This window comes from Lissotriton vulgaris, chromosome 7, assembly GCF_964263255.1.
Source record: "Lissotriton vulgaris chromosome 7, aLisVul1.2, whole genome shotgun sequence".
Classification (NCBI taxonomy): Eukaryota; Metazoa; Chordata; class Amphibia; order Caudata; family Salamandridae; genus Lissotriton; species Lissotriton vulgaris.
Window position 1 is genome coordinate 1531473807 of NC_141695.1, and position 24597 is coordinate 1531498403.

Here is a 24597-nt window from a genome sequence, read left to right on the forward strand (position 1 = left end):
ACTGTGTATTGAAGTCACCCCAAGGACGGCAACGAGCGTTGAAGAGTGAGGCCTCAGGAGGGCTACTCCTGTGGACGAACAGGGGGTGTACCTAGGGTCAGCTTGGCAAGGGAGCTCAGGCAGCCCTGGTGTGGGAGTGAGGCGATCGACTGCGCAATCGGGCAGCGCCTGAGTCCTGGCCCCCTGTGCCCATACCTTGGTGTTTAGCGGTGGCGCCTTCCCCTGGAGGGAGATCCATGCCCTGTCATTTCAGATTGTCTAAGCTAGTGAGCCCACGCAATTGAGGGCTTCCTTTGTGCTGCTGGAGGCCTCCCTGGTTTGCCCTGCATACACCCTCTCTAGCAATGATCCTCTTTGCCTGCAGTTGACCTTGGTTGGCAGCCTCCTCTATTCTCGCATATGGTGCCCTTCCAGTGGGTGACTCTAGAGCTGGATCCTAGCAAGTGCCTCCACAGGGCAGAAGTACCCTCTGACTAATTCATGCTCGTACTAAATTTGGGAAAGCCACCGTACCGCCATCCTCCAAGGACACAACAGTGACAGAAATAAGGGTGAAATCTACCCCGGCATCCAGTCAGCAGAACCTCACAATGGCAAGCCTTCCGGAGAATGCTGGCTCCAGCCCTATCACTCAAGCCTTTATGATGTATTTTCTCCAGGAAATAAAAACTGAAATCAACTCACTTAAATCTGAGGTCAAAACCTGCTTGAAAGATATTCAGCGAGATGTGACCGAAATTGGCACCAGAGTGGACGATCTTGAAAGAACTCTCGACTCGAGAACGGAGGACCAGGAGGAGCTCTGGTGCCGAGTGACGGCACTTGAAGAACAACGTGTGGAACTCAAAATCAAGCTGGAGGATTTAGAAAATAGAAGCCGCCGGAACAATCTCCGCATCAGGGGTGTTCCTCGGGGCGCGGAGGGGCAGGACATCCTGACCTATACAGTGGATCTCCTCCAGACGGTCCCCTTGCCCCCTACGTTGGACAGAGAGCATCGGGGCGGACCTCCACGCAGGAAGACGAGCCTGGTCCCTGACATCCTGACCCGGGTGCATTTCTACACTGAAAAGGAGATGATCCTTCATGCATCTCATAGCAGAACTGATTTGACCTATGAGGGCCACCATATCCAAATGTTTCAAGATCTCTCCCCAATTACCTTATGACAGCGCCGAGATTTCAAGCAAGTAACAGATAAACTATGAGACTTGAACATCAAATACCAGTAGGGCCACCCTTTCGCCTTGAATTTCCAGTGGGAGGGTGATCATTGCGATCACTCACGGAGACTCTCCAACTGCTTCAACTTCCGCTGGACCCTCGGCCTTCCACCCCGACCTCTGCAGATGCTAAGTCCAGGACCCCCCTGCGCCCAGAGTGGTAAAAGGTCCTCCCTCCTTAAAACAGAGCTTCCAAAGCGAGCGAGATGTCCCACCAATCCAAGCAGGACATTATCCATAATCTGAATTCCATGGAGGCCCCGCAGTCTTCGGACGGGAGGGGCTCCCTCTCGGGCCCCACATCCCCACTGGATCCGGCGCTGGGTCTATGGCCCCCTGACTTGGATTAGGCCTTTCGGGTGTGGATGGGGGAACCCTTTCATACTGGTGCTTCAACCATTTGTATTTTTTATGGACTCCAGAGCATGTTAAAAGCTACTCTGCAAAACAGAGATCTCTGATATCTTCCTCCTGGTGACGATAAACAACCTTGGTCCCACCATGGGAGAAGGAGACTTTGGGCATACTCCTCGGGTTGGGGACCCACGCTCCCCCGTTAACGATGTGGTGAGTCGGCCAATGGGGGACGGGCGGCGGCTGCTCTCCTATACTTGTTAGCCCACCCCGTCATTCCCTTAGTTCCTCTGAGGAGTGACTTCCTCAGAGACGCCCGTGTGTACACCTCTGGGCCTCTCCTGGACTGGAATGATGATATTGGCCCAGTTGGCCTTTTGCCTGCTTAGCTTGTTGTTCTTTACTCTTTCCTCTTTGCCATTTTCTCTTTCTTCTCTTTTGCCCTTGGGGAGGAGAACAGGCACACTATACCATCTTATACTTCTGGCGCAGGATCCATCAGACAAGGGAGTGGGAATACTTTACTACTAGCTCGAGTAACTCCTGTTACTCCTCCACCCCCTTTTACACCTGACACCAACCCCAATTAGGCTAGGATCCATGGGGGATGGAGGTGGAAGATTGTACACATACCCGCACACTATTCAGTACGTAGTTGGTGTTGGTACAACTTAAATGTCTATAACTAAATGTAAAGGGTTTCAAAGCCCCCAATAAGAGAAGGTAGGTATGGCGCTACCTACTTATTCACAACACGGATGTAATTTTCCTCCACGAAACCCATCTTTCACGAACTGATACACAGCGCATGACACACCCTAGATATCCCAATCAGTTCTAGGCATCCGCACCGCCTAAAACAGCCGGGGTGGCTATTCTTCTTAAAGTGAGGAGTCAGGTGCACATTACCCGGGCGCTGCGCAACAAGGAGGAGCGTTATTTAAAGCTTACACTACTCATTCATTGTAGGACACACACAATGCTTAATGTTTATGCGCCTAATCAGGCCCAAGACACATAGCTTAGGACCTTGCTTAAAGACCTGCTGTCTCGGGAGCCGAGCCCCATTGTCCTCGGGGTGATTTTAATCTAGTGTGGGACCCCCTACTTAGATCGCACTACCTCCTATTTCCAGGGCACTGGCCCGATGTCTTCAGCCCTTAAAGACGATCTTGAAGCTTTGGGTCTGGTAGATGCGTGGCGATACAAAGAACCTGGGATGAAAGATCACAACTTTTATTCACATATTCACCATTCTTACTCTTGAATCGAATATTTCTTCTTGTCTCAGTCTCTCATTCGCTCATTAGACTCTTCCACGATCTCGGATATATCCATCTCGGACCATGCCCACCTGGAAGTTACCTTGACAGGTATGGGTAGGAATCCTTGCTCTGCCCCTCGGTGACGACTTCCCCTGCACATCTTGCCAGACCAGGTCGACGTTGCTGAAAATGGCCAGGCGATCCAAGCCTAATTTGCAACAAATGATGTCCCGGAAACTAATGGGCAAAACCTATGTTAGCGTTCAAAGCCACCATTCAAGGAGTCATCACCTCTATTTCCATTGCCCCTGCGCGAGAACCCTGCCTTGTTGAAACAAATCTAGCATGGGACATTAAATTGCTGGAAAGACAGGGACATAGTGCACCCTCTCACCAAACTCAGAAGAGGCTGGCATTGCTTTGCGGCCAACTAAGGGTGCTTCGAGTCAACAAGGCAGAACACTCACTTCTTGCTTTAAAGCAAAAATTCTATGATGGGGCAACAAGGTGGGCTCCCTGCTGGCACGCTGCCTTCTCCTACAGGTTTTCCGTAATCACATCAGCAAGATCGCACTTGCGGGAGGGGTGTGGGCAACCTCCTAGTCAGCCAAGCAGCAATTGTTTAGTTCTTTCTTTAGCGCTTCATGAACAGGGAAACACCTATAAGGATGGAATAGACCCCTTTTTGGTTCCTTGTCCTCGGCTCCCTCTCATATGCAACAACCTCTCTCCAGGTCCAGACGGCCTTACACCTCATTCTATTGTCTTTTTCTTTCAGAGCTGCAGGTGCTGCTGCTACGACTCTTCATCTCCTTCGCAGATACACTGACAGTCACGCCAACTATGGCCGGAGCTGAAATAGCTTTTTTCCTAAGCTGGGAAAAGACCCCACCTCCTGCGCATCGTACCGCCCTATTTCCCTGTTAAATGTCGATGTTAAATTATATACCAAAATCTTGGCCCAACGCTTAGCACCTCATTTGCCTGGTCTGATCGAGCCGGACCAAGTGGGCTTCATACATGAAAGACAAGGGGTGGACAATCTCAGGCAAATAGCCCACTTGGTGGAAAAGGCCCAAGTTTGCAATATCCCGGCTTTTCTACTTTTCCTTGATGCCGAGAAGGCTTTTGACCGGGTTGACTGGTCCTTTTGCAAAGTGGTCTTACAGAAGATAGGACTGGGCCCGGTCATGATTGCCTGTATCATGGACCCCTACACGGCACCATCAGTGCAGATTAGACTCAACGGTCTCCTTACCCCACTTTTTTCCATTCACCGGGGCAAGCGTCAAGTCAAGTCAAGTCAAAGAATTTATATAGCGCACTACATACCCAGAGGGTCTCAAGGCGCTTAGGGAGGGGAGGGGGATTACTTGTCAAATATCCACGTTTTAAGTTGCTTTCTGAATGCAAGGTGGTTCTGGGTAAGGCGAAGGTAAGTGGGGAGTGAGTTCCATGTTTTAGCTGCCAGGTATGAGAAGGATCTGCCTCCCATGGTGGTCTTGTTGATGCGAGGTACAGTGGCGAGGGCTTGGCTGGAAGAACGTAGTTGGCGGGAGGGGGTGTAGAAGGACAGTCGTGAGTTGAGGCATTCTGGTCCGATGTCGTAGAGTGATTTGTGTGCGTGGGTTAGCAGTCGGAAAGTGATCCTCTTATTGACGGGTAGCCAGTGGAGGTCTTTCAGGTGACCAGAGATGTGTTCGTTACGCGGGATGTCTAATATGATCCTGGCTGAGGCGTTTTGGATTTGTTGGAGTTTCTTCTGGAGTTTAGCGGTAGTGCCCATTATCGCCCTTACTTTTTGCTCTGGCCATAAAGCCTCTGGCGATAGCCATCCGCCAGTCGGCGTAAATTCAGGGCCTACCATTTGGGAGAGACAAGCACAAAATTGCTCTTTTTGCTGATGATTTACTCTTGACTCTTACCAACCCTGAGTGATACCTCCCTGTGCTGCTTGCTATACTTTCTCAATGCGAGGGGATCTCAGGGCTCAAAATCAACCTTGCTAAGTCTAAGGTGCTTAACTTTTACCCTCTCTCCGCAGCAGCTTGAGGAGCTTGGCAACAGTAATCCCCTTCAGTGAGCCCCCCAATCCATTTGCTACTTGGAACTTAACGTCACAGCCACCCTGGACTCTTGGACCCAGGCAAACTGGTCCTCTTGTAGAAACTCTGTCTGAGATGATCTCAAGCGATGCGCATCGCTGTCTATTTCATGGTTAGGCCGCCTCAACACGGTCAAGATGTCTTTCCTCTCCAAGATCCTTTACCTCTTTCAAGCTCTCCCAACTACTATCCCCCAAAAGGACATCCTGAACCTTCAAAGAGAGGTCACCATGTTTATCTGGGGTGGGGGGAGACCGAGATTTTCCACCAAACTATTAATATTGCCAAGAGACCTGGGGGGACTATCATGCCCAGATTTTCTTGTCTGCTATTGGGAGTCTCATCTATGCTTTGTTTTAGAGTGGGTGGCTCACAAAAGCGAGAAACACTGGTTTCATAGCGATTTATCGGTAGCCTGCCGCCCACTCTGGGACCTGGCCTGGTTGCCAAGGGGAGCTCGCCATTGCAGTGCCTATATCGCTACTCCAACACAAACTGTTTTAGTGATATGGGACAAAATTGCAGTAGCCCCCACTTCCACCTGCCTATGCTGGTGCTGTCAAGCTGCCCTGGGTTCCTTCATGCACATATGGTGGTCATGCCCACTTATAACGCTCTTTTGGAAGGAGGGATCACTGACTAAATATCGACAGACACAATATAGACTACCCAAAATATCGACGCCAAAATATAGACGGACAAAATATCGAAGTCCTATCTACAAACAGGTAAGTACCAAAATATTGAGTCCAAAATATCATTTAAATATATATACATTGTAAAAATATCGAATGTGTTAAAAATAATGTAAAATTAAAAAAATATGTAAAATAAATAGCTAAAATATACTTAAAAATACTTAAATTACCATAAATTATTAAATAATTAATGTAACTTATAAAAAAAATGCAATCATATCTGTTAAAACATATATATATATATATATAAACAAAATATTAATTAAAAATACACAATATTATTACCGTAGTATAGTGTAGGGGTAAAAATTACTATTCCCACTCCAGAGAGTGCAACAGTAGGGAAATCTTTGGATAGCATAAGGGTAAACATTACTATTCCCACTCCAGAGAGTGCAACAGTAGGGAAAGCGTTGGATAGCGTAGGGGTAAAAATTACTATAACCACTCCAGTGAGTGCAACAGTAGGGAAAGCGTTGAATAGCGTAGGGGTAAAAATTACTATTCCCACTCCATCGAGTGTAACAGTAGGGAAAGCGTTGGATAGCGTAGGGGTGTGACTATTCCCACTCCAGAGAGTGCAACAAGAGGGAAAGCGTTGGATAGCGTAGGGGTAAAAATTACTATTCCAACTCCAGTGAGTGCAACAGTAGGGAAAGTGTTGGATAGCGTAGGGGTAAAAATTACTATTCCCACTCCAGAGAGTGCAACAGTAGGGAAAGCGGTGGATAGCGTAGGGGCAAAAATTACTATTCCCAATCCAGAGAGTGCAACAGTAGGGAAAGTGTTGGATTAGCGTAGAGGTAAAAACTTACTATTCCCACTCCAGTGAGTGCAACAGTAGGGAAAGCGTTGGATAGCGTAGGGGTAAAAATTACTATTCCCACTCCAGTAAGTGCAACAGTAGGGAAGGCGTTGGATAGGGTAGGGGTAAAAATTACTATTCCCAATCCAGTGAGTGAAACAGTAGGGTGAGAAGTAATTTAATATAATTAATTAAACATGTTAATTATTAATTGGTATTTATTTAGAATAAATTGTTAATTAATTTTTAATTGATAATTAATTAATTCTTAATTGGTAATTAAAATGTATTCATTGATTCATTTATAATTATGTGATTTATATTAATTTATTTTCACTAGAGTGGGGATATGAAAATTTACCCTATGCTGTCCAACGCTTTCCCTACTGTTGCACTCTCTGGAGTGGGAATAGTAATTTTTAACCCTACGCTATCCAACGCTTTCCCTACTGTTGCATTCACTGGAGTGGGAATAGTAATTTTTACCCCAACGCTTTCCCTACTGTTGCACTCACTGGAGTGGGAATAGTAATTTTTACAGAGGTGGAGATCTCCACCTCTGGGCCGGAAGCTCTGCCTCCAAGCCGCAAGCTCCGCCTCCGGCCCGGAAACTCCGCCTCCGGGCCGTAAGCTCCGCCCCAAGCCAGAAACTCCACCTCCTGGCCGGAATTTACAGCCCGAGTGCGTACGTAAAGTTAGTAGTCTTAAATCTATTCTGTGAATACCAAAAGTAGTAAGTTCATTCTGTGAATCCCGAAAGTAGTAAGTTCACTCTGTGAATCCCGAAAGTAGTAAGTGCATTCTGTGAATACCAAATAGTAGTAAGTTTAGGATTTAGTCTTAAGTTCATTTTGTGAATCGGGCCCCACGTGTGTAGTGCTTCTTTGCTTCCAGTACGGGCACATGACACAAACCTGTGGTTGTGGTCTTAATGTGTCTGAGTAGCTGTGTTTCTCTTTCTATTCTTGTCAGGGCATTTGTTTGTTTTTCTACTTTCTGTTGGTGGCCAAGCTGAGGCAGACCTGCAATTGTGTTGCCGATTAATGGTCATACCTGCATTCCCTACTTTGGTGTGGATTAGGAGCAAGTGTGATTAAGGTGTTGAGATATAGAAATGGGTGTTTTTTTCTAGGGGTAGGTGTAACTGGCATGATTCTCTCTAGCGTAATTACTTGTAAGTACTGAAATATTGCTCGTAATTATGCATAAATATGTGAGAAAGCGAATGCAGCAATTAGCGCTATTTTATTAGACCAAAATGCACCTTTGTGTCCAAAATGAGCCAGAGAATGCATTATGCGCTAAAAGGTAAAGGACACAAAGCAGCACCCAGTCACTCTCTTTTAGTTTGTTGTTCCTGTGCTCCTGCTGTTGTTTTGTGCCCCAAATTACTCCTAACTACTCAATCTAGCATAATCGTATGATTTCAGTAATGTCGCATCACAAGAGTATTGCAGAAGTACTGAGATTACTCTGACTTCTCTGGCATAATTAATTTTATCCCAGGTCTAGATTTTCTACTTACCCTAGGGGCAGGAGAAACAGATGCTTCGATGGTTAAGTTTGTGTATGAGTAAGCTGAGGATACAAGTGAGTGATTGCTATGCTAGTTTGAAGCTTTTCCCCCCTCTCGAGTCTTGTCCTTCTGGCCAGAAGCATAACCAAATTGTTGGGATATAGGATCAACTGGTTATCGCACATCTTGTATAAAGGCAGGGAAACATCCTATACAACAAAACTTTTACAACGCAGTGCTATTACAACGCAGGTTTTACAACGAAAACCATTACAACGCATTGCGCTGGGGGGCTCTCTAGGATAGGGAATAGATTTAATTTACTATCCAACACCTTCCCTAGTGTCCACGGGGACTGGAGTTGAAATAGTAAATTAAACTATTCACTATCCAGCACCCCAAATCGCTATGCGTTGTAAAGGTTTGTGTTGTAAAACTGGCGCTGTAACAGCATGCTTGGTAAAAGCATGCGTTGTAATGTCATACATCCATAAAGGCAGTGTTAAATTTGAGTTCATTGTAGCGTCATCTCACCTTGAACCTTCAGCCTCATCTGACTCGTCATCTTTCTGTTACCGTATGTCACACTGCAGAGGTAGAGTCCAGCATCAGCGAGTATCACCTCCCCTATCACAAGAGAGGCATTCCCGCGTTCCAGCTCATGGACACTCAGTTGCAGACGTGACAAGGCGATACGAGCCACCATATTCTCAAAGGTGGCCTTTATGTTCCCATCCTTGGCCCAGTGAACAGTCAAGAGGCTGAGATCCAATGGGAGATTTTCCACGGGTACAAGACATTCGAGGTGCAGGTTATCTCCGACGCGTGAGGTGACCTGCGGCATGCCAAAAGTGGCTAGGACTGCACCTGCAAAGCAACCACATGGGCATGAGAGCTTTTCACATCTTAGAAGGTCTTTTAAAATTTATCTAATTTCTGATGATCATAATGTTTCTTTATCTTTCATATAAGGCTTTAGATTAATAAGATGTTGTAATTTGTTGTCCTTCAGGGCAACAGGTTTTCACACACCAAGGGATGCCAGCACCTGTGTTCCTAGGTTGTTGAAGTGGCATGTACCCTTCCCTGGAGGAACCAGCTGAGACACAGCAGAGAATTCACATAGCTTTAAAACATATATGTGACCAGGCAGTTGTCTTCCAAAGTATGCACTTGGTTCAAAGACCGTTCTTAACTGATGATGGCCTCCATGTTTTGTCTCTTGCTCATCCTTTACGCTCTTATACCAAGTTATCTTGTACTATATTTCCCTGCTTAGCTTCTTGGAAGGTCAGAGAAGATGGGCACATTCCCATAGACCCTTGTGTAGGGCATTCAACCATGGATGCAACACCCATTGGACACAAAGGGCTTTTCGCCCAAAGTCCACTCGTCCGCATCTGTGAGCCTGGTTGGAACAGACAGATAAAAAGTCAATCTTGTGCAGTGTGGGCACGTCCTCAGAAAGGCATTTACAGCTCTAAATGCCTCCTGTTTCTACTTTTATTTTATTAATTGCTTCCATTTCCCATCAGCATCTCAACCAAATTGTTTCACTTACATAATAACTACTCACATGGGCTACTTCAGGTATCCAGAGGTTGGAAGACAGCAAGAACCTCCATTCCCAAACAATCAACAGGGGTATCAAGCAAATGCCCCAATTAAATGAAAATACAGAATAGGAAAGCTACTATTAAAGTTACATTAAGGAAAAGCTGGAAACATTATGAATAGTGCCTTTATTACCGAAGACAAATAAAACTGTGCGTGACATTAGAAAATAAATCTTGGCAGCAGTCCAATTGTTTTTTAGGTCTGGCATTAGCCAAGACCTTTTGATTTTACTCAAAGATTAATCATATACTTAGACATATGGGCTTTCAGACACTCTCATTCATTGGTCTGTTGTTATGTCATTTATATTTTGCTTCCGCCCCCTACATCATATAGAAAGGAGCAGTGGGTCACCGTACTTAAGCTATTGGGTAACTTCACTTTGAGTGACTGCATTTTACTCTCTTACAAGGAGCGCATCTGCACACAAGCTGGTTCCCTTCAGTGCCAGTGTTTTTGTTTTTACTTTACAATTGCCTTAGTGTTGTCATTGTGCTTACAGCTAATGTGAAAGCAGGAGGCTTCTGATGCACTGTCTATCTTTATCGAATCCCATCTCGAGCCAATGCTGTTGTAAATTGATTTTAGAGTGTTTTACTTTTCTGACTGCTTCTATTTCACAGCATACCAGATTGTGTCCATTTGAAACTGTTTGGTATCAAGTTATGCGCTTTTTGCTTTTCTTCTAACCTTCTACATTTCGCTCCTACATACCTTCCTAATTCTTTTTCTTTCTTTCCTTCTTCTTTGTTTCTTTAATTCCCTCTTTATTTCTGTTTACTTTTTCCTTCTTTCTTTCTTTCTTTCTTTCTTTCTTTCTTTCTTTCTTTCTTTCTTTCTTTCTTTCTTTCTTTCTCCAAATTTACTGAGCACAATTAAAATGCACAATTAAAGTGCATTTAGTACTTATGCAATCATGCAAACAGTTAAAGTGCATTTGGTCTGGTACAAGCATGCAAACAGTTAGAAGGGGGCCACTACTTGGCTCTTACCTGTACATCGAACAGGTAATCCTACAAAGAGGATACCCTTACTGCTGAGCTCAGTAAATATAAAACCAAACAGCAAACTTTTATCATAAAAGCAGACTTCTTTCCTTTATCTTTCCTTCTCTTTCCTCCTCTCTCTCCTTTTTTCTTCTTCCTTTAACTGTCTTTCTTTCTTTCTCTTTCAATTTTCTTTGCCTTTCTTCTTGCTGCCTTTCTTCTTTAAGTGGCGGCTCCTAGAGGGAGTGCTGCGGGCGGTAGGGTGGGGTGGGGGAAGGGCAGGGTGGGGGGTATTAAACTCCGGCATACGGCAGACCGGAGTTAAGTGAATAAATACATAAATAAAACTAATTACATTGAGCGCGCTGCAATAACATTTGCGTTGCAGCGCATGCAATGTAATTCTGTAGTAAATTATTTTTTATCAGAATGATGTAGGTCCGGCATATTCCCAAACAATAAAGTTTTGCAAACACTATGAGAAAACAAAAAAAGAATTGCCAGAAAGCTGGTGGCCAATGAATTCCAAATATATGACACTATTTTGTACAATAGAAATGTTACATTCTAGCATACATTTCCTGTAATTATTCTGCTTACTGCACATAACATGCTTGTGCATACATTTGTTATGAGTGGACAGAATTTCTTTTTTTTTCCAGTACGCGTAATTTTCACAAAATGTTGTGCATTTGGATGGCACTTTGCCAATATCGTGCATGAAAATGCAATGTGAGAGAGTCACACGCAATACCAGTATTAGGCTGGGTCAAGGAGAAAATGACTGTCAACTGCAGTATTGCTGTTCTTGTAATACATTTTCTGATCAGATTAATATACTTTTGGGACAAAGCTTTTAAAGCATAATGAAAGCTTCGCTTAGGCCTATGGTGAATTCATGAGCCAATATTATGACTATGTAATTTAAAGGGAGGGAAATTTCTACAACCATCCTATAAAAAGCTCACTTTATAATCAGGGCCATGCTTATCCTCATGATCCTGTAATGGGTTCCACCACTTAGGTTAACCCACTAACAGACTCTGTACAAAAGACCCAAAAGGCTAAGTAAGTGGTAAAAATGTGCTATACAACAACGCATAATATATGTTTCTTAAGTATTAAAGTGCTCACCCAGGACTAGCACATTAATAGGGTGGGTCGACAACAGCCATGGCGTCATCAACAGTGAGCAACAACAAATGAAATATTACAGGTAGGAGCTTTATAAACAACGCTTTTGCTAGGGAAGTGATGTTGGGAGGGAAGTTAAAATGTATTTTTGCTTGTGGCAGGTCAAGTGAAGAGCATTTACGAGCTGATGAAAATGTGTCCTCGGCGGTCAGATGAGCGGCAGTAACACACTAAACCGGCGCCAGTCCAGCGGAGTGACTGCATGTAAAATTAGGGTTTCCCCGATGTGACAGCGGAACATTCCGCTGTTCCCGACCGCCGCGATCACTCACAGTGATGAATGGGAGAGCAGGCGGAAGGGCTGTTGCATAGCCACCGCTGCGGACACTCCGTGACAAATATGGCGGTCGACAAATAAAAAAAACTACAGGGCCACCAAGTGCACACATCAAACTAGCACGCCCCCAAAAACACCTAACAAACTCCAATGACACACCCCCATGGCAACATCAAAAATACAAATCCAAGGACAACCCACACAACATACCTGACAGCAAGACCCTATTTAGACACACCCACATAGCTGAGTATAAAACCAGCCCCTTCCCTAACCAGAATCCTTTGCAATACTCCACAACTGAAGGGCCCAACACAAGAGCACAAAGGAAAAGCAAATCTGCACACATCACACCATCAAAGCAACACACAAACACACCCCCACACCACCCCACCACCCTCACAACTGCACCTCAAAACATCAGCACATCACACACCATGGCACCACAGAAAATGTCCAAATTCACAGAGAGTGAGTTGACAGTCGTGGTAGATGAGATAATCAGAGTAGAACCATAATTGTTTGGTACCCTGATCCAACAGACACCATTAGCCACAAGAGCACAAATGTGAGAAAGGATAGTCAACAAGGTCAATGCAGTAGGGATCACCCTGCGCAGCAAGAAGGAGATTGTCAAGCGGTGGCATGACCTCAAGAGCAAGGTGAAAGAGAGGAATAACAAGAACCGTCAGCTGGCTCAGATGACTGGCATTGGCACTCCCATTCACAAAGAACATTCACTGCACGGGAGGAGAAGGTGCTTGCCATACTGCGTCAAGAGAGTCTCACAGGAATAGACTGGGGAGTGCAGGCTGGTAAGGACAAACAAATGTATACCATTACAATGGTATGTACTGTCTAGCACAACCACAAAGCTACCCCTCCTAGGCCCAAGTCCATTCATGTGCACCACAATACCCAACACATGTCTCACAGATGTAATATCCACTCCATCTAAATCACCCCAAAGGTAGCCTGAAACATTCTCAGGGTTGCATGTGCACAGGCAGTCAGAACTCCAACTCCCACCATGCCCCCTTGTTCCACAGCTCAGCAAGATGGAGCACTGCCCCAAACAGAAACATGCTTCAGCCATTGCATTGTTCACCTTCATCTAACAGGTAGGTAGCCATCTTCCCTGGGAGGGGTGTTTGGGGGTGGGAGGTCTGCACCACAACTCCCACCAGGCACCCCCGTCCCACCTCTGAGCAGGATGGAGCACCCCGAAGCATATGGCAGCCATTGCAAGGTTCACCTTCATCTAATAGGTAGGTAGCCATCTTCCCAGGGAGGGCTGTTTGGGGGTAGGAGGTCTGCACCATAACTCCCACCATTCCGCCTTGTTCCACAGCTTAGCAGGATGGAGCACTCCCCCCCCACCCAGAACCATGTGTCAGCCATTGCATTTTCCCCTTCATCTAACAGGTAGGTACCCATCTTCCCAAGGAGGGATGTTTTTGGGGTGGGAGGCCTGCACTACAACTCCCACCTTGCCCCCTTTTTCCACAGCTTAGCAAGATGGAACACTCCCCCCGAAGCATGTGGCAGCCATTGCATTGTTCACCTTCATCAAACAGGTAGGTAGCATCTTCCCAGGGAGGGCTGTTTGGCCTGCACCACAACTCTCACCAGGCACACTATCCCACCCCTGAGCAGGATGAAGCACTCCACCACACACCCAGAGAGATGTGGCACACATTCCACCAAAATGTGACAACAGAGCAGGTAAGTAGACAGTGCATGCACCCCGCCATTCCTCTCAAAAAGCATTGAGCCAAAGGACAACACCAGCCCTCACATCCGACCAAAATTGACACAGGTACAATTGCCACTTACATTGTGTAGACAGCTAAGCGTATGTAAACAGAAGTCTGACTCAGTCAGTCAGTCAAAATACTTTATTTTCGATAAATTAATATCATAAAAAGACATAGGCGAAATACAATCTTATACAAACAACAACACATAATTATACATGATCAGATCTTATTTAACTTACATTCTCTAGTTTTATACAAAAGGAAAAAGATAAGAAACACATTATCATATAGCAAACTCAATTTTTTTTAAAAAGTATTAAAAAGAGGTCAGTAAGTTAAAACCATATATACATATTGCATTTCAGGATATTAATTCATGTTGTAAAACATTTTCCTATGACCAGTATTTGATTTAATCACTTATGGGGTCATATTTGTTATATTATCGGGCAACATCCTTTTCTTGATCCTAACAGCCCCTACTAAAAAACTCGCAACATGGAACATAATCCTGGGGGTCTGTAATAACTGTAGGAACAGGAGCGCTGGCCTAACCTGCATAAAACCTGCCTCCTTTAAGATAGGGATCAAGTATTTCCTTCTTGGTGCCGTGTAATGATCACAGAACATTAAAAAATGTAGAGTGTTCTGGATTGAAAAATTGTCACAGGTACACGGCATAGCATTTTCGGGAGTACTCCAGGTTGAGAAATGTCCGAGAGTTAAATGTATCAAATTGAACCGAAAACGCGTCAAAAGAAAGCGATGAAAAGGTTGATTTACAGTAATTAGGTATGATTCTGGTCCAGCATGAGTGCTCAGAATAATACTAGTCCGCACTGTTGGTTTTTCGAGCACTACTTGTTCCCTTTCCAGCCTTAAAGATTCTCCCATCAGGCCCTTAATAAGCTCAATATCTTTAACAGTTATAGAGGCCGGGGAAGAAAAGAGATCTGGTCTCCCCATTTTGACAAGACAGTTCTTAATGTAGGCTAGCCACTGGATTTTATTTACTCTGTCCAGTTGCAAGCAGTCTTTTAGAATAATATGATTAAGGGGAATTTCTTGGTTCAGCCATGTCTTTAACCAAGCCAGAACAGGAGCCACTTTAATCAGGTCTGAAAGATAACCTAAACCAAGTTCAGTGTGAACTATATATGTTGAGGAGAACCGTGGTACAGAGAGAACAGCTCTTAAAAATTTGTTCTCAGTAATCTGTAAATTTTCCATGGAACAATAGCCCCATATAGCACTTCCATATGTAGCAACGGCAAGACATTTAGCTTTATACATTTTTAGAAGAGTTGCTACTGGCCTTGCTCCCAGTTTTTTTGAAAAGCCATGCATTGCAGAAGAAGATCTGGTAAGGGAGATGTTCCTATTTTTTATCTGGGGGCCCCATGTGCCTCTGTCATCAAAAGTGATACCTAGATAAGGGAAAGTGGCAACCCTACAAAGTTCTTGTTTGCCACAAGTAAATGTTTTTGTGAGCTTATTTTTTGTACCCTTACCCAGTATCATTATTTGAGACTTTTTTACATTACTTTTTAGGTCCAATGACCCCATGAAGTCCTCAAAGGCATCTAGGAGTCTTTGGAGACCGACACCAGTTCGTGAGAGCAGGACGGCACATTCCCCGTATAGGAGAACCGGGATTCCCAGTTCTCCTATACGTGGAATGTCAATGGATGCCTCTCTAAGTGCTGGTTCCAGGGCATTTATGTAGACTGTGAATAAAAGAGGGGCCAAAATACACCCCTGCCTAACCCCCCTTTCTGATTTAAAGTGGCTTGTGCAACGCCCCTCCTGGGTAACTCTGTCCGAGGCTATTAGGTCAGTGTGTAAATCTGCTAAAAGGCAAACAAGTGCCCTATCTAATCCTATCTCAAGCAGAATTCTCCATAATTTAGCGCGGTTTACCAGATCAAAGGCTGACGAGAGATCCATGAAACCTAAGTACATGGACCCTTCTTTAGCCCTTGTATACTTTTCTACCAACAAGTGCAAATTAAGGCCTTGATCTATTGTGCTCCTTTTTGATCTAAAGCCATACTGAACGTTTGATAGGACCCTATTTTCTATTAACCAATCATTCAGTTTTGATAAAATAACCCGGCCCAGTATTTTCACCGATGAATCTATCAATGAAATGGGTCTGTAACAGGATGGGTCTTGCCTGTTACCTTTTTTAAAGACCGGTATAATGATGGATTTTTTCCAGGAATCCGGGATTTTATCAGATGAAAGAGCATTAAAAACATTACATAAGACCGTAGACCAAAATTTCGGGGCACTTTTAAAGACATCCCCTGGTACCCCATCGGGACCCGGTGCCTTATTTATTAAGGTCAGATCTATCGCCTTTTCCACTTCTGTGGCAACAAAAATAACGGCATCCACAGGGGTAAATGGTGTGATTTCCTCAGCTTCTATGATGGGAATAGAAGTGGTGGCAGTGTAGCTTCTGAGTATATTTGGCTAAAATGTTCAATCCAGCCCTCATCTGGAATATTTGCCTCTAGGGGGGTATTTTCTTCATCCGAAAAGAGTGGCTGGTTTACAATTTTCCAAAAAAGGCCACTATCTTTTAAAGTTTCTGGTTCAAAAAGTTGGGCCAAAGCGTTGTCTTTTAGGACCCTCTTCATTTCCAGGATAGTTTTTTTTATAAGCAATCCTAGCATTAGCGATATCTGCGCGGTTCTTAGGGATGGCTTTCAGAGTTTTTAATACCACGCCATGCGCTTTTGAGCATTTCCTATCGAACCATCTTTTTCCCTGTAGCGGGGGCTGCCTCGATTTTTTCTGCAGACTTTGGTTAATTTCAATACAGATATTATCAAATGCTGCTATAACATCCTTACATTCTATTCTATTCGCTAAGCATATTGCAACTTCATCCTCCACTTTGGACAAGACCTCTTGAAGAAAAGTTTCAGGGACTATTTTTGTCCATTTCAGCCTACGGTTTTGATCTTTTACCATAACATTTTGTCCCCCTCTAATTTTTACTGATTTTAAAGAAATTAAATCCGAATGCATCATTTCAATTAAAACAGGATTATGATCGCTAAAAACTGACACCTCTGTATAGTATTTTGTCACATTATTTAACAAATAGGAAGACACAAAAATATAATCTATAATAGTGCCCACGTCTTTACCCTTGAAAGTAGGGGACCTATCTTTCCCATCCCCACATCCTGATTCATGTAGTTTCCATCTTGCAAGAAATGTTTCGAGGAGCTCTCCTCGCCTAGTATGTACCAGATGGACAGGTTCGGAGAGGGGGGAGACCATCAGCATCATGAATAATGCAGGGTAGTGTACATGGGTGAATGCTAAAGTCCCCTAGTAATATCAATTCAAAGGCATTTACATTAGTACTGTACGTTGACAAAAATGTATCCAATAGTTCCAAGTTTTGACTGGTATGCTCATTTGCCTGTGAATTATAAAAATTAACAAACATAATCTTGGTTTTATCCTGAATAGATAGTTCAACAATCAGACAGTTTTCCGAGCCCGAAGAACATTGAGTTAAAGTTCCTTTTATGTCCAATTTGAAAAGGGTTAACAGACCCCCCTTAGATCTTCCTGCCACACTACTACTGGCTGGGTTGAAAAAATGGCAAAATCCATCCAAAGAGAAACTATTTGTTTGGTCCCAAGTCTCTTGTAGGGCAATGATATCATAGGATTTTAATGACTGTAGCCAATCGTCATTCCCAATTTTGTTCTTCAAGCCAGCAATGTTCCAAGTAGCAATTTTAAAAGACGGAGTTAATATCTGACTAGAATTCTCCGGAACAACAGGCAGTCAATCGTTTTCCTCTAATGATGACAGGGCAGAAAAACGATTATAGAGAGGTAAACTGTGATCAAACTGCCTGTTTACCACCTGATAACAGTAAGAGTCCGCTCTAATGTGTTGCAGGGGTACATTTAAAGGAGCATTCGACCCACAACCAGTCATTCCCCTCCCATGCCTCTGTGCAAGATACCTTTGGTTATGAGGCACTCGATGTTGGGAGTTGTCCAGATGATTATAGAAAAAACCAAGAGGTCTAGCACATACTGAGTTATCAAGGTTTGGTAGGGAGGCAGCTCTAAGGAGGACAGTTGCAACGTGTTGCGGGTGTTTAAAATTTATAATAATACAGTCCCCACTTATATTTTTCCTACCATTGCCAATCCAACTGACTCTGCGTGTAGATATTATATCGTTAGAAAAGGCATACGGAAAGCCACAGTTCCTATTCAACCGAGCAAGGGTTTTATTTTTTAAGGCTGCATGTGTTTCTAGCCTAGGGTCTGTTAGGCAGGAGTCAACCTCAGGTACATTTGTTAAAACCACTGTGTATGGAACACACTCCGGTGGGAGGTTGACAGAGTTCTTCCTCCTGATCCTACTTTGCCCGGCCGTATCTCCCCCTGCTAGGTTATTTTGGGTACCTTTTAGTGCTACTTGGGGTTGTGCTGGTGTTTGTACTATAGGTGTTGCCACTATTAGTGGGTTTGCAGTTGAGATGTTCGGTGCATGTACAACTGTGGGCACCTGAGCAGTAACCCCTAGGCCATTATCCCTAGAGCTAACTGGTGCTAGGCCAACAGGTCCCTCTGCAGTATTACCCAAATGACCTTGTAGGTCAGTTTGAGGACTCATCTGAGTAGGGAGCCGGGTCATGTGGGAATCTATAAGACTACCAAGTCTAGAGACCTCACTGGCAACTAAATCTATCTTTTCCTCCAGGGGTCTAATCAATGCCTTTAGTTTAGTCTCCATAATGGAAACCAAGAGTTCAATGTGGGCTGGATGTAAAGTACTCCCACCCACTGTATTTACAGGCTCGGGGCTATCTTCCCTATTTTGTGGTGTTGGGCCTGTCTTTTTAGTCTTCCTACCCACCACCCTTTTGACAGGTGCCTTCCTGCAGGCACGCACTAACCTCTGTACAGGTGTTTGAGGTGGAGAGGGCCTTGGGGAGGGTGATGATCTCTGACTAGGGGTAGTTTCAGTTACAATTTCCCGCTCCTCTGTTGGCATTATAATGGAATCGTCATTAATTATGTCATCATTATTTGCAGCGGGCAAACCACTGTCTATATGAGGCAACAGTGTGGAAGGTGCACTCAGCTTTATAGGTGAACTATCTGGACTACCCCTCCGTAGTGATAATCTCCTGTATTTATTAATTTTGCTTACAACCTTAACAAGATAATTATCCATTGTCTGGACCTCATTTGCTGCCGCTGGTTTAGCCGACCTGAGCTTAGACATAATGAGGCCCTACAGATGCAAATTTTAGGGTATATGAGGTAGCAAGAGTCAAGCCTGATTGTGGTACAAAGGACTATCAGGACAATAAGACCGTTATTAAAACAAGACATAAATCAATGATTAAAAAAGTAGGGCTTACTCTATGTCCATAGACCAAATACAGGAGCCCAAGTCCGTAGCCCAGCCCAGCCTCCTCCGGCCTCTGACGGACGCAGACGGCCCCGCCCCTGTCCCGGGCTTCTCCCGGGCGCGCCCGCGCGCGTCCGGCGGGACGAGGGAGCTGGTGTTCCTTTATGCCCCCAGGCACTTCCTGGTTTCGAGGGCGGCGGCGGCTTCCTTGCCGCAAGGGGCTGCTGGGAGTTGTGGTTTCTTTGTGACCCGGCAGAGCCAAGCCCGGCCAGGCCACCAGCGGAGCAAAGCCCGGCCCTCCTCTGACCACAACGATGATGCCGCCCAGCACAAGCGCACAGCGGAGCAAAGCCCGGCCGTGAGCAGCTCTCCGGTTGCAGAAATCTGACTCACCAAATCCCATGTTGAAGCAAATCAGGGCACAAAAATGCACAGCACTGAATGCTATCTGTAAGTTCCATGGGGGCTGAGCTTGAAGGACCATATGAAAACAAAACAAGCATGGTCTGTCGAACAAATAAACCTAAGCCTAGGACATCACAAAGGTATGCATGAGATGGCAATGCCTAGTACATACGCAGATGTAACGCCTAACAGGCAGAGTAATTAGCAAAGATACTTCACATCAAGTTGTATTGCTGCCAGTTGTCAGATGACAACCTTTCCTCGTAATCATGAATCCTACACGTGGGGCATGGTATCCATTGACATCTCACAACATGGAAATTCAATGTATGTATCTCCAAATCAAGTCATGACGTTACTGTGCAGAAATACATTTTGCCCTAGGGGCCTCATAAACCATATACTAAAATAGTGGTATAAGAACCACGTGAGTAATAGAAAGCAGGCCTAGGGCCTGTGGAATCGATGGGACTTCTAGGAACAACCAAGGGTTAGGATGTAGGAGGCCCAGGGGAGACGTGTGCAGTGTCTAAATACAGCCGCTGGTTACCATTGACTTTCTATGGGGAACAAACAAGTTACAATTTTAAAGAAAAAGGGTACAAGAAGGTGAACTGCGTTGGAACCCTTTTAGACTAGGACACTTGGAGAGTCAATACCCACGGGAGCACCGAGTACTCGTGTTACCTCACCCAGGGAAGCCGGGTGTATAGGTATCTTTTCCTGTCAGGTTTCGTTGTCGATTCCAATGGAGAGCTGTGAAGAAGTGCAGGAGACGACCGGAGGAAAAGTGTCCGGGTGGATCCAAGGGTGGATCGGAGATGTGAAGAACCTGAAAGCAGAGGATACAGAGTCTGGGCCACTAACCAGTGACCAGGGCGGCGATAGAAAGATGCCACCAGATGTCGGGTGATTTCAGGTGAAAAGGTGAAGTTTGTCTCTCCAGCCATGAGGACCATGAGGCGTCGTCAACAACCAGGAGCTGGAATCGAGCTGTAAAACAAAGGATCTAGTTGACTGCGGTGTCGGTATCTGGATTGGACCCAATAAGTCTTGGCAAACGCAATCCACGCAAGATGTCAAGATTGGCTTTGGTGCAGACTAGCAAGGTCCGGGGTGCTTCTCCTTTGCAGGGAAGCTGGAACAAGCCTGGAGCAATCAGGAAAGCAAAATAAATTCAAGTGTGGTCTTCCTGGGGGCTCACAAGCCAATGGCCTAGGAACCGCAAAGACGTGTCAAGCTGAAATGCACAAGGAGGGCCGACAGGACACTCGTGGAGTGTGGGTCTCTGAGCTTTGGTGCAAACGGTGCTCAGGGCTGGGGCTTCAAGCACCCCAATGCACAACTTCAGGATACCTCGGGAAGTCTATGCAGGTAGCAAAATGCAGGATGTCCAGGAGTTATGGTCCCACGTCCCTCGTGTCCGCCACGGGTCTCAACTTTGCTGGGACCTTATCCAAACATTTAAAAAAAACATGCTTTTACCATTCATGCATTTACAACGAATTTCGTTGTAAATGTATGCGTGGAAAAAGCATATAAAATGTAATGCCATGCGTTATAATGGCATTGCGAAGTCATGGTACTTTCATAATGAAAGTATGCGGCGTAATGGTATGCGGAAGGAAAGTTGCGGAATAATGGGTGTTTACCTTCCCCGGTAGGTACATTGGTGGCACAGCGGCCCACATCTCCAGCAACATACTCATATTTTTTGACCACCCATTTGAAAAATTCACAGGTCTCTCTCATTGATGGCCAGCACCGACATACTCTTTTAGACACACCTCCCGCCACAAGTTCTATAATTGCGAACTTTAGAGCTGGGGAGCTACGTTCGAATCTCGGCATCAGCTCAACAACCTGTGATTCCAGGCAAATCACATTGTCTCCCCGTGCCTACCACAAATGAATGTGTTCTTCTGTATTGTAAATTGTGCTCATGCCATGTTGTCAAGATCGCGCCATATAATATTTCAAGGAAAAATTAAGTAGGGAAACTCGAGTTCACACACTACTGAATGCGCACTCTTAAGTGCATCAGCAGTGCACTGTGAATTAGAGCGTTTCACAGGCCTGTCTCATAAGAAATGCTATTAAAACGAAATCCTACAAAACAATATACTACTGGCCGGCAACAATTCATACCAGGACAGCGTCGGGATGGGCTGCTAGTTGAGTTATAAATAAAAAAGTATGTATTAATTAGTGATGTGACTTTTCTGTCTTTATTTTCTTTAATTATTAGTCATGGATCATTGAGGCATCCCTAGCTAACAATTAAAAGTGCTTTCTATTTATATTTGCTGTTTTAAGTATTCACAGATAAGTGCAAAAAATACAGCTGTAGGTGATAATGTGCTGGTAACCCTAATCCTTAGACTGGAAGTTTGTTGCAGGATCAGCACATTATTTACTTCCTCCACCCTCGAATCCTGATTAATGCCATTATAGCAATAGTTGAACCCTACGCTTCAAGTTTCTGGGAATGCACCCTGCTTTCAAACTACTCACTTCTCATTCTCGCCTTCACTTTCACGTTCACCCTGCACTCCCAGCGATCACAATGCACTCCCAGTGATCACCATGCACTCACACTGTTCACCATGCACTCACACTGATCACCATGCACTCACACTGATCACCATGCACTCATAGCGATCACCATGCACTCACAGCGATCACAATGCACTCACACTGATGACAATGCAGTCACAACATTCACCCGCTCACCCTGCACTCACAGCGATCACAATGCACTCACACTGATCACAATGCAGTCACAACATTCACCCGCTCACCTAGCACTCACAGCGATCACAATGCACTCACACTGATCACAATGTACTCACACTGATCACAATGCACTCACACTAATCACAATGCACTCACACTGTTCACCATGCACTCACACTGATCACAATGCACTCACACTGATCACCATGCACTCAAAATGATCACCCTGCACTCACACTGATCACCATGCACTCACTGATCACCATGCACTCACACTGATCACCATGCACTCACACTGATCATCATGCACTCACACTGATCACCATGCACTCACACTGATCACCATGCACTCACACTGATCACCATGCACTCACATTGATGACCATGCACTCACACTGATCACCATGCACTCACACTGATCACCATGCACTCATAGCGATCACCATGCACTCATAGCGATCACAATGCACTCACACTGATCACAATGCAGTCACAACATTCACCCGCTCACCCTGCACTCACAGCGATCACAATGCACTCACACTGATCACAATGCACTCACACTGATCACAATGCACTCACACTGTTCACCATGCACTCACACTGATCACAATGCACTCACACTGATCACCATGCACTCAAAATGATCACCCTGCACTCACACTGATCACCATGCACTCACTGATCACCATGCACTCACACTGATCACCATGCACTCACACTGATCATCATGCACTCACACTGATCACCATGCACTCACACTGATCACCATGCACTCACACTGATCACCATGCACTCACATTGATGACCATGCACTCACACTGATCACCATGCACTCACACTGATCACCATGCACTCATAGCGATCACCATGCACTCATAGCGATCACAATGCACTCACACTGATCACAATGCAGTCACAACATTCACCCGCTCACCCTGCACTCACAGCGATCACAATGCACTCACACTGATCACAATGCACTCACACTGATCACCATGCACTCACACTCATCACCATGCACTCACATTGATCACCATGCACTCACACAGATCACCATGCTCTCACACTAATCACCATGCACTCACACTGATCCCCATGCACTCACACTATTCACCCGCTCACCCTGCACTCACTGTGATCACAATGCACTCACACTGCACTCACAACATTCACCCGCTCACCCTGCACTCACAGCGATCACAATGCACTCACACTGATCACAATGCACTCACACTGATCACAATGCACTCACACTGAACACAATGCACTCACACTGAACACAATGCACTCACACTGATCACAATGCACTCACACTGATCACAATGCACTCACACCATTCACCCGCCACTCACAGTGATCACAATGCACTCACACTGATCACAATGCACTCACACTATTCACCCACTCACCCTGCACTCACACTGATCACAATGCACTCACTGATCACCATGCACTCACACTGATCACCATGCACTCACACTGATCACCATGCACTCACACTGATCACCATGCACTCAATCACCATGCACTCACAACATTCACCCGCTCACCCTGCTCTCACAGTGATCACTCTGCACTAAAAATGTGCTTGGATTGTTCACTCAGTACCTCACCCTGCAGTCACATGAGCACACTTCTCACCCTGCACTCATGTGACACTCCACTCACCTGTCCCCCCCTTACTGCTCAATCTGTAGCTCACTCAAACAAGACCATCACTAACCATGCACTAATTCGTCCCACCCTGCACTTAGAGCCAAACCCAAATTCATATGGTCACCTCACTCACCCTGCAGTCACTCCTTTTACCATACTCTCACACTGTTGCATTGCTCACCGTGCAGTCACATGGGCACTCTTGTCAACCACACAGTGCAGAAGGTTAAAGTGCCTGGTACAAAGAAGATGTACCATGCACATCAGAGAACTGAGTGTGAGTAGCGCTATAAAAAATGAAATGTTTGTCAGACAGGTGCTATAGAGAGATGAGGTATATTGTTGGTGAGTGGTAGTGAGGGAATTCATGGAGAAGGTGGGAAGACTGTTGCACCGTGTGCGACCAGTTCTTGGACAATCCCTGGCTGGGAGTGTTAACCCCCCCCCACTCGAAGTTCGGGTCTAGTGGATGCCCTGCTTCTGCCTATTATTTACATTTGTAGTGCGCTACTGTTACCAAAAGGTGTCCTGGGGCTAATAACCATCTGCCTGTGATGTGAGAGAGGGATCCGGGGTTGAGAGAGGAGAGA

The 24597-nt window shown here is 45.2% G+C and overlaps 1 protein-coding gene across 1 annotated transcript in view; it reads right to left on the reverse strand.

Moving 5' to 3' along the window:
* Positions 1–24597, reverse strand: part of LOC147705944 (protein borderless-like) — a 229132-nt gene that overhangs the window by 161001 nt on the left and 43534 nt on the right. The window contains exon 2 of the mRNA XM_086932415.1: positions 8501–8833. Within this exon, the coding sequence (XP_086788541.1) occupies positions 8501–8833 (333 nt within the window). The remainder of the gene's footprint in view (positions 1–8500; positions 8834–24597) is intronic.